Raw genomic sequence first — 13,066 nt, forward strand, 5'->3', positions numbered from 1 at the left:
ACCAGCCAGCTGCCCAGTTGCTAAGGGTAGTAGTATGCTTCCCTCATAGCTCAGTTGGTAAAGAGTCCGACTGCAATGCTGGAGATGTGGGTCAGGAAGATCCCCTGGAGAAGGAAATGGCTACCCACTCCAGTATTCTTGCCTGGAGAATCCCACGGACAGAGGAGCCTGGCAGGCTACAGTGTATGGAGTCGCAAGAGTCACTCACGACTGAGCGACTAAGCGCAAGGGTGCAAGCTGGAAACTCCTCTGGCCAGTTGCTGCTGCCTGAGCTGCCACCTTCCTTGGCTTGTGAGGCTGGAGGCTCCGCCTCCATGTGCTCTGGGCAAAGCAGAAAAGAAGCATGAGGGCCGGTCTGCACGCGTGCCCGTTCACCCTCTCCTTTCCGCGCTCCCTTCTTTCTGGGGACTGCAGCGCCAGGGCGCTCAGACATCCGCTTCTCTCCCTGTAGATTTAAGGAATTTCATTTAGTCCATGTCACAGAGAGCAAAGGGGACTGTGATTTCTCTTTTTGTTTGGTTTTCTACTCTCTAGTATAGAACACTGGTAGAGCAGTGTCCATTAATATGGGGAAGCATGGCTTAGTCATAAGGAATGTGTGCCTTAGGAATAAAATGACTGACTTCAGTTCAGATTCTGTCCTGCTAATTATTGGATGACTTTGGAAAAATTCACCTTCCTGTGTTTTAGTTTCCCCACCTGTAAAATCAGGTAGAAAAAAAACGACCTTCTGTAACATTATATTGAAATCATTTAATTGGTAGTTAAGAAAAATTAGTCCTTGACCTCCTGTGTATTACTATATAGGTACCAGATGCAGACATTCCATCTTTATTTCAAACACTATATTCTACCTTGTCATCAAACCATAGGGCCACTTTGGGGTTCATAACCATACAGTGACCATGGATGTGGGGTTCTGAAGAAGGCCAGGGAAAGGGAAAGGAAGACGGGCTCAGCAGTCGCCTCGGTTCATCCTGGCCCACTCCCGTGGACCTGCGAGCTGTGGGCAGAAGAGACTCCGTTATTGCAGATATCTGGAGCCCACTGAACTCAAGTGGCCTGAGAGGACGAGGAAGCAACCAGCTTAGTATCCTCTGACCTTAGCCACGGGAGAACATGATCTGATGTTTGGGAGTAAATCAACCCACAATCCTGATTTCTAAGAGCAGGATGTTGTAGGTCGTCTCTTCCACATATGCACACACTGCCCACCGCCCCCTCCCCCCCACCGCCCCAATCTCACTCTCTTCTTTACTTACCCCTCTCTTTTATCCCTCCCCTTTTCTTTTCTTTTTATTTTATTTTATTTATTTATTTAAAATTTTTTTTTATTGTAGTGGGTTTTGTCATACACTGACATGAGTCAGCCATGGATTTACATGTATTCCCCATCCCGATCCCCCCTCCCACCTCCCTCTCTACCCGATCCCTCTGGGTCCCTCCCCTTTTCTTTTCCTGCCTGGCCCTTTTAGGTTCCTTCCCCTTCTTTATCTAAGAATCTCTCTTCTCTGTGTTCCAGCCTGCCCTCTGTCCTTGGAGGCATTATTTCATCCCTGGGTGGCTCTTGGACAGAAGATGAACCAGTGTGTTGCCCTATGCTCTGTCACATGGCTACCAGTAAAAAAAAAAAAAACAAAAAACCAGCTCCAGACTTCTTCTAGATGGGATAAAGAAGCTACACCAGGCTAAATGCAGAAACAGTACCCTAGTAAGCAGGGAGAATAAGCAGGCACCCTAAAATTCCTGGCCTTCCACCCAAGACCCTACAATCTTGGCTCTGCGGTATCTTGATCTCATGATTCAGGAATGAGGCAGGTATTTCCATGGGTTGTATCTTCTGGCTATAGGAGAGCAAGGGCAGCTTTGCAAAATGGATGAGCTTTTTATCTCTGTCCTGTAGGGGTGTGGTGGGAGTGGGGACCATCCGGGATCATTTCTAATTCGAAGTCTGGGGGCAGGGACGGCACGGCCTTAAAAGGTGAGGCTGTGGAATACTCCATTGGCTTTCATGACTATTCCTGCTTTCACACCACCTTGCTCATCTGTTGCCCTCACTAATGCTACACATGGGTGCATGAGTATGCCTGCATTTGCTGTTGCAGAGCTGGAGAAATGCAGAGTGGGTTGCCCTCCCCACATGAGGTACTGCAGTCCACATGGCCTTGACCCTCTTAGGTTTAGCAAGTGGCACCAACTCTAGGGAATCAATTAGTAAGAATTTACTTATTTTAATTCATTTCTTTTTGTCGTTTTGAAAGTAACATATAAACAATCTGTGGGTTGATGTAGGTAACAGTTGCACCAAGAGAAACAAGAAAACAAGGGAAAAAATGTATTACTTGTATCCTTGGGAGTCGATCAGCCATAGTGGACATTTTCATGTGTTTCAAACTTTTTTCTTGCTCATTTTTAGGCTTAAAAAATTGTTGTCATTTAATTTTACAATCTGCCTTTTTCTTTCAAAATTATAGCACATATTTCTCTATCATTACAAGTGCTTTTTAATGGCTTTGAGATATTTCCTTGATGGATATAACACCATTTATTTAACTGTTCCCAGTTTTTGAAAATGTAGGTTGGTTCAACTTCCTGCTATTATAAATACTGCAGTGATCAGTTAATACTGATCTCAGATTAACAAGAGTGCCTTGAGATTCTCAAGTAGTAAAGAATCCGCCTGCCAATGCAGGACTCATGAGTTCGATTCCTGGGTTGGGAAGATCCCCTGGAAAAGGAAAAACTTATTCCAATATTCTTGCCTGGAAAATCCCATGGACAGAGGAGCCAGGCAGACTATAGTCCATGGGTCACAAAGAGTTGGACATGACTTAGTGACTAAAAAACAACAAGTTGAGATTCTAGTATGTGTCAGTCCTTGACTGGGTCCTATGTACAGGGTCCATGGTGTCAAGGAATTTATAGTGTAATTTGGGAGCTAAAAACAGAGTTTGGGGTCAATCCTGAGCTCTTTCCTTTCACCTATTCAGATTGGCAAAGTGAAATATATATTATACTGCTGAATTTAAAATGAATAAGAGCATAACTAAGAGGGATATATATAGATATAGATATAGATAGATATGTCATTATTGATATTCAACAATTGGCCTAGACAGAAAATGCATTGTTAATAATTGCAAATATTATGAGGAGATGAAGTTTGAAGAGCAGCTGGTCTAATTTTATCTTGGCCTGGGAAGTATCTAATATAACTGACAATAATCTATACATGTCCCTCTATTTGATTTAAATTCTCTGATTAGAGTTGATTGCTCTTTGTATACCCCAAAATATGCAAAATCCACTTAAGACTACGTTCTTTAAATTGCCGCTCACATTGGTGACTGATTATCTGAATTCCAGTTCTGATTTTTACGGGCCTGCTGAGATTTACTTTTTCCCTTGCTTTCGATTTTACAGTCAGTTTGAATCTCATGGGAAAACATACCTGGAAAAGGGTATGACATTTATAAACCCACAGCAGATTGAAAAATGGTGTTCTCAATTTGTGTGAGTGTGTGATAGGTCATTACTGTAGGACAGGAGTGGAATATACAGAGAGTGGAAGAGGATATAGCTGGCTTGAAAGATGCTTTTAGACACTAGGGTTGTGGGGTATTAGGACAAAGTGAGAATGTGCTTCCAAACCAAAGTGTTGGAACTGTGTGTATAGTCGGGACGTCACTAGAGTCTGGGCAGAACGGTCCGAGGGTCCCCGGTCTGCTGTGAACAGGGATGCATCTCAACCTCGCTCTCTCCTTTCAGATTGATGACCCCAACAGCAGCCTGGAGGAGGTGACGGATGAGGCCGAGGCCGTCAGGTCTGTGAACAAACTGGGGAGCAACCAAGCCTTGAATGAAGATTTCCTGGGTTCTGATTACCGGACCGGGCAGCTCTACCCCTTCTCCCTCAGCAGTGACCCCCACTCAGCCACCTTCACGCTCACAAACGCGGCTCCAATGACCCCGTCCTTCCAGGAAAGGTGGTACGTGAACCTCAACAGCCTGATGGAGCGAGCTCTGACCCCGCAGTGTGGCAGCGGGGACGATCTCTACATCATCACAGGCGCCGTGCCCTCGGACCTCAAGGTCAAAGACAGAGTGAGCATCCCGGAGTTCGTCTGGCTGGCGGCCTGCTGCGCAGTCCCTGCGGGAGGCTGGGCCATGGGCTTTGTCAAGCACACCGGTGACCGGGAGGTCATCGAGGATGTGATGCTGAGGGACCTGGAGAAGCTGCTTCCGTTCCCCCTTCAGCTGTTCCAGAACAACTGTGGGGAGACCGACCAAGACACGGAGAAGATGAAAAAAATCCTGGAGGTGGTTAACCAAGTCCAGGATGAGGAGCGGAGGCTGGACTCTGAGGGGGGCTCGGGGACCCTCTCCGGCGTGAGGGGCACCAGGTCCGCCCTGCCACCTCCCGAGACATCTGGGGAAGGGAGTAGCCTTCTGGGAAGACTCCTGGGCTTTGTCGCTACCCCACTCATCAAGCTCTGCCAGTTAATTTATTACCTTGCCTTCGGGATCCTGAAGTACACTGTGTATGTCCTGTGGTATGTCACGAAGCAGGTGATTAACGGCCTAGAAAGTTGCCTTTATCGCCTGGGGTCAGCCACCATCACCTACTTCTTGACCATCGGGGAGGAGCTGGGCAGCATTCCCTGGAAGGTCCTCAAAGTCACGGTCAGGATCACCAGGGCTGTGCTCCGGATCCTCTGCTGCCTGCTGAAGGTGGTCTGCCGCGTCGTGGGGGTCCCTGTCCGGGTGCTTGTGGACGTGGCCACGTTCCCGGTGTACACCATAGGCGCAGTTCCAATCGTCTGCAGGGACATTGCCTTGGGCCTTGGTGGCATCCTCTCTCTGCTCTTTGACACGGCTTTTGGCACCATGGGTGGTCTATTTCAGGTCATTTTTACTGTCTGCAAGCGGGTTGGCTACAAGATTACTTTTGACAATCCTGGGGAGTTATAGGAAAAAAAAATAATGAGTACCCGGTCCCAGTGAATTTGATTTTTTTTTGATAGAGAAAGCTGGAATATTTTGTCTATACTATGGGTTTCTGTTCACATCAGTTATATTTTGGCCTTTGGTGGGGGTGTCTGCCTGTTTCATCTTGACCCAAGAGACATGTTCAGGGTGGGATTATGTGTAGGTTTCCTGCTCAGATGTGGGTGAACTTCCAAGCCGTCTGCTTCAGTCAGTCACTCTGATACAGGAGACCATGTGAGAGATGCTGGTGTTCATTTGTGATCAGTAAAAATAACAGAAGGAGAATCTGGAGGAGGACCACTTTAAACCCAACTGTTTCTGAGAAAAGTAGAAAGGGATTTATTCCTGCTATTACTTTCTGAGACTCAAGACAAAACTGATATAAGTATTCCTGGCCAATTTGTTATCATTTTGCTTCTCTTTCTGCCCAACTCAGCTTGACTTGGTGAGGTGCAGACCACTTCCTTGTTGAAATAGCTCTCTTAAGATATAGAATCTGTTACATCCCTTAGCTTTCCATGACTCCTGAGGATCTGTAAGGTTGTTTTGTTTCTCCAAAGTTGAATTTTGCTGCATTTTTCCTTTGAGTTAATGGTAAACATTATATGCAAATATAGCATAACAAATTCTGAATGCAAGGACTAAGATTGTTTGCCCCTTGAATGCTACCCAGGTATAAAAAAGAGAGTGCAAAGATCAGACCTTTGCTCTGAATAGGTGCCATAGGTCCGAGGATATCCTTAGCTAAGCTTGGATTAACTTGACATATATTAAATCTCTGGCTGAGAAGATGGAGCTCAAAGACCTACATGTTAAGCTAATACAGAAATTCATATTCTGCAAAATACTAGACCAGTCTTTCTTATACTTCCCGCAAGTACCCAATACAGTAAAATGCTCTGACTTCTGTCCTTAAATGGTGATTTTAGTATAAAGGTATAAAAAGTAGTCAGAAAATTATAACTTTTCTGGCCATCTTGGAAAACAAAATCCATAGACATATATATCTAAGTTTATATGTATATAATCTTGATTAAGAATCATTATCTCAGGAAATTATTTTTATAGTGTGTTTGATGCTAGAAAACATAACTCTTCCATTAAAGCAAGTTATTTATGGGAGCTAATCTCCAATTTTTTGATCAAGCACTTGTCATGTTAATCCTTGCACTGAAAAACGATAACAGGAGGAAGCTGAAGTTCTCAAACTTTGCTCTGCCTTCCAGAGCTCAGAGGGAATCACCTGGATTTTTCTGAGTGTTCTAAAGAGTTCCTGTGAGGTAGAATAGGACCCAGTGTAAACTACTGATTTGGGGGTGCAGGCCACCGTGCATCTGAAAGTTCAGTGCAGAGACCTGGGGTCCAGAAAGGCAGCAAGGAGAGAAGGATGGGCGAACCGTCAGCATCAAGTTGATGCCCAAGAAATGTGAGCGTGATGAGAGTTACTTTTTGCAGAAAAATAATGGAATTGGACCTGAAGTAGCAGGGCAGCCAGCAAGCTGCCGTCCTGATCAGTTTGTTACGTGAGGCAGGGTAGTAGGACACCAGACCGTGAACCTGTCATAGCGAGCAGTGCACTAGATTATCTAAGACTCTAAAGCAGTATTTTACCAACACTTCTGTTGGTGACCATAAAAATCTGCAGCCAGGCTTTCTTTCATTTCAGTAGTGTGAGGAGCCATGGAGGAGAAGGGTTTGCTTTGGTACTGATGGGTCAGGTAGAATCCTGCCAGATGAAAGAAAAGGAATTTCAGAGGGGACCAGAGAGATGGTCTGACCGGAGATAAGCTCGGCCTGACCAAAGCTGCCTCTGATGAGGAAGCTAACACCTGATGCTAACTGATGGTTTACCCAAGGCCTACCAGGAGCCAAGGTCTTCTGCTCGGGTCCCTTCACACCTCAGATGTCAGATCTGTGCCTCTCTGGTCTAGGGCCGGGTTTTCTCCATCATCCGTTGAACAAACTGGACTCTGATGAATTAAATGGGTTTGGCCCATGTGATGAAGCAACTAGCCGTCCATGCTCACCAGTATGCTTTCTGCCTCCCGTGGAACCGATGTCCCCTCAGAGTATCTATCTGCATCCCGAAAGGCCCATGGGGGCCATCCATGGCAGCTTGAGCCTCTTGGCACATGCAAGGAGCAGGGCATCTGAACTTTTCTCGAGAACCATTCAAAAATGTCTTCCTTTTCAGTTCTAATTGTTCAGCATCTTATTTATTTATTATGGTGTGGCCTTTTCTTAAATCTGGAAAGGGATGATAAAGGGCAAACTAATCCCCAAGGTTAGTAGGTGGCTGAGAGCCTCCACTCTGGACTGCCGACCTTTGTGCTTTTGGTTCACCGGCTCCGGCAGGTGGCCAGATTGCTGGCCCGTCCCACTGAGTCCCTTTGGCCTTTGGGGTGGGATTTTGAGTTGATGAGCTCCATCTCTGGCTTGAAGATTTTTCTGTGGCTCTGCTATGTTCTTGGGCCCTTGGAGAGGTCAGCCAGCTCTTCATCATTGTGGAGCTGATTTTCTAGTCTGGATCAGCCAGGCCTTCGGACACTCCTCCGTTCCACTGTGCCTTTTGGGTGTTCGCTTCTCACTCAGCATCCCATCAGTACTTGCCCCTGAATGCAGATGAAGGGATCTGGAGAAGGAACTAGAGTGAAACACTGGTCATTCATCCATCCAATGTGTATTTGAACATCAAAGTTGCAGAGATTGACAATACGTGCATCCCATCTTTGAGGAGTTCAGATATCTAGTGGGGAGGACGTGGTGCAGCTGATCCATGTACCACATCGTGGTAAGCCTACAATGGTACTAGCATCCCTGGAGCACAGCAGGAAAACCCACAAAACATGGACATTGGGGAAGCCTTTTAAAGGGTGTGATGAGTCAATTTGACATTTTCAAGCTATGTACAATGCTGTGCACCTTGCAATGCTCAATAAAATAATTGTTGACAACTCGTCAGATGTTCTGGAAAATATATACAGGGGGAGAATCCTGGAATGAGGTTTGGGGGGTTGCCTTTGATTTTTATTTTTTTCCATTTTCTTCTTGATTGACATTAACTCAAATCATTTCCACTCCCATCTGGATTTAAAAAAAATTTTTTTAATCATACATGAGAAAACAGAGAGGTTAGGTCAGTGAAATAGGCCCTGGACCTTCTTTTCCATGTTATGTCTCTGAAAAGCTATTTGGGGCATGAAATATTTGAAGCACCCAGGAACCTCCTGCTTCACTGATTGTGAATCACGTAGGAAGTTACAGGAACGCTCTAAATTTTTTATTCATTAGGAACCCCCTGTCCCCTAGTGTGAGAAATGACACAGTCTCTGGAGGGAGGTGGTCTTCTGTGGCCTTCAGTGGGCACCCAACCCTGGGGTGGGGATGGCAGTAGCTCTTGACTGCCTTCTCCGTGTGGGCAGGGTCTTATGTATGATTTGGTGTCTTATTCAGCATTTCACCTAAACTTGTCACACACCGAGTTTTCAAAATGTTACACTAGGAGCCCCGTAGTGTGGACTCCTTGGCCTTCATAAATAGGTCCTCAGGGTTCTCATCGTTTCTTTCTATAAGTATTATCTCCCAGATCATGGCTTGATTTCTAATAATTACATTTCAAACCTATTTTTTTTTTAATTTGGAGTATAGCTCATTAACAGTGTTGTGATAGGGGGCTTGCCTGGTGGCTCAGTGGTAAAGAGTCCACCTGCCAATGCAGGAGACGTGAGTTTGACCCCTGATCTGGGAAGCTCCCACCTGCCATGGAGCGACAAACGCTTTCCACCACAACTCCTGATCCTGCGCTCTAAAGCCCGGGAACCGCAACTGCTGAGCCCATGAGCTGCAGCTACTGAAGCTCTCGCCCTACTGAACCCCCACAATGAGAAGCCCACACACCACAACTAGAGGGGAGCTCCTGCTGCCGCAGCTAGAGAAAAACCCTCACGGCAAAGAGGACCCAGCACAGCCGAACATAATTAAGTAAATAGGTTATATATATATAACAATGTTGTGAGAGTTCCAGGAGGACAGCAGAAGGACTCAGCCATACATACACACGTACCCATTCTCCCCTAAACTCCCCTCCCACGTGGGCTGTCACATAACATTGAGCAGAGTTCCCTGTGCTACGCAGTGCGTCCTTATTGGTAATCCATTTTAAATAAAATATTATTTTTAAGCCTAAATTTCAACCCAGAAAGTACTGAGACCAGTTGTCTTCATTGAATGTGTGCCATCCAGTCGGTATTCATAATGCGAGGCTCTCGGCAGAGGATCAAGGTCAGTCCTGGAGGGCGTGTTGCCTAATGTAAGCCCAGCCCATGGAGTCAGAATAACTGAGGCTCCGGTCCAGGCTTCACTGCTTAACAACCACGGGATCCTGGGGAAGTTCCCCCCAAAGCCTCAGCTTCCTCGTCTGTACAATGGGGCTAGTTATCACTACCTACCTCGGAGAACTGTTATGAGAATTCAGTGAGTTAATGACGATGAAGCATCATCCCCATGTCTGTCGCATGGTGAGTGCCCAGTAAATGTTAATGCTATTGTTGGTCACAATATCCCTACATCTTGAGTGAAATGACGAAGTTGCCTTAGATGTCAGGACGTTTCTGGATCAGAGCTGGGAAGCGGAGGGTTGAAGTACAGCCTGGGAGTTGAGGTCGGGAATGAAAAGGAAGGAATCCAGAGCCTCATTGGTGGTGTCAGTGTATCTGAAGAGACAGGCGAGGTCTAGAGTCTAGAAAGGGGATTCTGAGAACAAGAACTCTACTTGTTTTTAGCACCTTTTCAGAAAGCGATCCCGAGGTTGCCCAGTGGTAAAGAATCTGCTTGACAATGCAGGAGACAGAAGAGATGAGAGTTCGATCCCTGGGTCAGGAAGATCCCCTTGGAGGCAGGCACAGCAACCCACTCCAGTATTGTTGCCTGGAGAATCCCATGGAAAGAGAAGCCTGGCAGGCTGAAGTCCCTGGGGTCGGAGAGTTGGACACAACAGCGCGTGTGCTCAGGAAGGGAGGCGTGAGCATATCTGGTCTCTGGACTAGAGAAGTATATCCCCTCCAGACCCTTCCTTCCTAAGTCCATAGTTTTATAACAGATTCAGTTTCTCAGGAACCCTGTTACTTCAAAGAGAGTTAACCAGAGAGTGTGTACACATTAAGGCTGAAAAGGATGATGACCTTCCCTGTAAATAGTCAACCTTATTTATAGTCAGCCTCTTGTGAGTTAAAGCATTATGCATTTGTCCCCAAAGATTAATTGATTCTGGAGTATTGATTAGTTAGGATCGCTGGATCCCCTCAGTTAATCCTTAGATCTTACCCTAGAATGAGCAGCCCATCCTCCCCACCAACTCACACGAACCAGGAACAACCTCCAAGAGGCCTGGCCTGTCAGCTGAAGTGCCATCCTCGGGTGATCACATCCCATCCAAAGTGGATGCTGACAACACATTTGGACTTTGGAGGCTTGAGTAGGCTATACAACCGCCTGCTATCACTGAAGATCACACATCTTTTAAAAATAAGAGATTATTTTTATAAAGAAGAATACATACTAATCAGACAAACCAAGAGATAATTTTGATGAATAACTAAGAAATTGTAAGAGGTCTACGTATCCTCTATGTCCTAACTTGACCCTCTTAATGGATCACTCTGATTCAAACATTAAAATTAGTCATGCTGGTGGATGCCCAGAGCTCGTGGACTTAGCTCTTGAACAACCGTTTTCATTGGCAAGTCCCACCCCATCTTCTTGACCACTTTGTCCAGCATCTGTTCATCCCTCTGCCTACCACTGTAACTGAAGCACTGATTAGGTACCTACCTGGTTTCTAAAATTTGACCTTTCAGGACAAGTTCTGCCTCTTTTTATCTTGATCTAGTTACCTCCCCAGAGAGATCACTTCTCCAGCCAGAGCCCCTTCCTCCGGACAGTTGCTCAGGCAGCTCCATCTGCAGGGGTCCAGCCTCCTGGACACTTACACGTGACCTGAAGGCTCCTGGGCAGTGGGACCAGCCTGGCCCAGAGTTATATGTGTCTAACTGGCCTGACACCCTTTTCCAGGGAAGACCTGTAAAACCTGAGCCAAAGGACTGCTGTACATTTGTTTACTGTGAAAGCAAGAGGAGAATGTGTGATGTACAGTGGAAATGTGTACAGAATAAAGCATAGCTTTAAGAAATAAAAAGTATAGAAAATATAATTCATGCTTAATTCACTCAGTTGTGTCTGACTCCTTGGCGATCCCATAGACTATACAGTCCGTGGAATTCTCCAGGCCAGAATACTGGAGTCAGTAGCCTTTACCCTTCTCCAGGGGATTACCCCAATCCAGGGATTGAACCCAGGTCTCCCACACTGCAGGCAGATTCTTTACCAGCTGAGCCACCAGGAAAGCCCTGGTGCTTAATAAAAAGCATTATTGAGAATAAAGAAAATAATTTGTGATGGGGGTATAATTTGTAGGCAAGGTGATACCTAGAGGTATTTCAAGCCAGTTCTCATTAAGATTCTCATATATGTCTATAAGTTCTTCCTAAATACAAGTATAAGCTTGGACACTCCTTGCCCATCTGAACAAGTTTATTGGCTTTCTTTTCATCTGAAGGTGGGAAACTCACCCACATAGAACCCTAGAGTTTGCAGAGTACTTTCATCTGGAGCAATTCACCTGATCTTCCTGAACACTGCACACACCAGAGTATTGACAGGTTTATCCACAGTCATTTAGCCTTTGACAACAGGAGTCTAGAGTCCCTTGGGGAATATTTCTTTACGTTTCAAATGGAGAAGGGCACACTTGCTAAGGTGGACCAATAAGCAGTTTTAAAAAGTGGAGGTTTTTGTTTTTAACTTTGTGGGGGCAAAGAGAAGTTCCATCCAGGACTGTATGGATCAATGCTACTCTGATTTGGAACATCACTATTTAGAACCATCCTGAAGACTCTGTGTTACAGGAAAGGGCTTGTCTTTATAAGAGCCTTCAGGATTTCAATCATCTTTGAAAGAGCAAAAGGGAGTTCAAGGTCAAATTTCCCTGAAACACTACAGTGCTTCTTCCGAGAGTTATGGTATAGGGCGTGAGGGTTTTGTTTTATTTGTTTGTAAACCTGCACTCTGGATTCTGTATACTTGGGTTCGATTTTTAGCCCACCTACGACACTTTAGGGAAAGTCTCCAAACCTCTGTGAACTTTAATTCCTTATCTGTGAAAGGTGGAAAATAAAAATACAAACCTCAAACAGTTTATGTAAGAATCAAATGAGGGGAATTCTCTGGTGGCCTGGTGGTTAGGAATCGGCAATTTCACTGCCAAGGGCCTGGGTTAAATCCCTGGGAACTAAGATAAACACAAGTTGCGTAGCAAGCACCCCCACCCCCCACCCCCACAAAAAAAAGATCAAATGAGATAATATGCTTTGTAAACTGTTAAGTATTATAGAAATATAAAGCTGTATTATTATAGAAGTCTCCAGAGTTGGTTCTTTTGTCTTAAAAATCAGTACATAGTTCTTTTTTTAAAAAGGTGAATAGATATTAATGAAAATTACAGCAGTTATCCAGGAAGTGTAAATGGCTTAGCCAAAGCTTGAGTTTGACAGTAAGCGTTGAACACTGTGCCCTGAAAAGGCTCTTAACTTCAGGGCCTCAGAATTCTGCCTCTTGTCCGTCCTTAAGTCCTGTGTTCTTTCTTTCTTTTTTTCCAAGATACAGATGTCCTTTATATTTTTTAAATTACTTTTTGTTGGAATGTAGTTGCTTTAAAATGTTGTTATTCTACTGTACAGCAAAGTGAATCAACTCTATGTTTACATACATCCCCTCTTTCTCAGATTTCCTTCCCATTTAGCTCACCACAGAGCACTGACCACAGGTCCCAGTGCTCCACAGTAGGTTCTGACTGGTCACCTATTTTATGCCTAGTGTCGTACGCATGTCAATTCCAGTGAAGTCCGATACTCTTTTTTTGTTGTTGTTTGATGTGGACCATTTTAAAAGTCTAACATTACTTCTGTGTTTTGGCCAAAAATCATGTGGGCTCTTTGCTCCCCCACCAGGGATCGAACTCACG

General features: G+C 45.1%; 1 protein-coding gene across 1 annotated transcript in view; it reads left to right on the forward strand.

The window, feature by feature from the left end:
- The window catches only part of ENDOD1 (endonuclease domain containing 1), a 32,834-nt gene extending 24,886 nt beyond the window's left edge, over window positions 1-7,948 (forward strand). The window contains exon 2 of the mRNA XM_065944716.1: window positions 3,769-7,948. Coding sequence (XP_065800788.1) covers window positions 3,769-4,971 — 1,203 coding nt within the window. The 3' untranslated portion in view covers window positions 4,972-7,948. The remainder of the gene's footprint in view (window positions 1-3,768) is intronic.
- The last annotated feature ends 5,118 nt before the right edge of the window (window positions 7,949-13,066 follow it).

This window comes from Muntiacus reevesi, chromosome 9 (assembly GCF_963930625.1).
Source record: "Muntiacus reevesi chromosome 9, mMunRee1.1, whole genome shotgun sequence".
Lineage (NCBI taxonomy): Eukaryota > Metazoa > Chordata > Mammalia > Artiodactyla > Cervidae > Muntiacus > Muntiacus reevesi.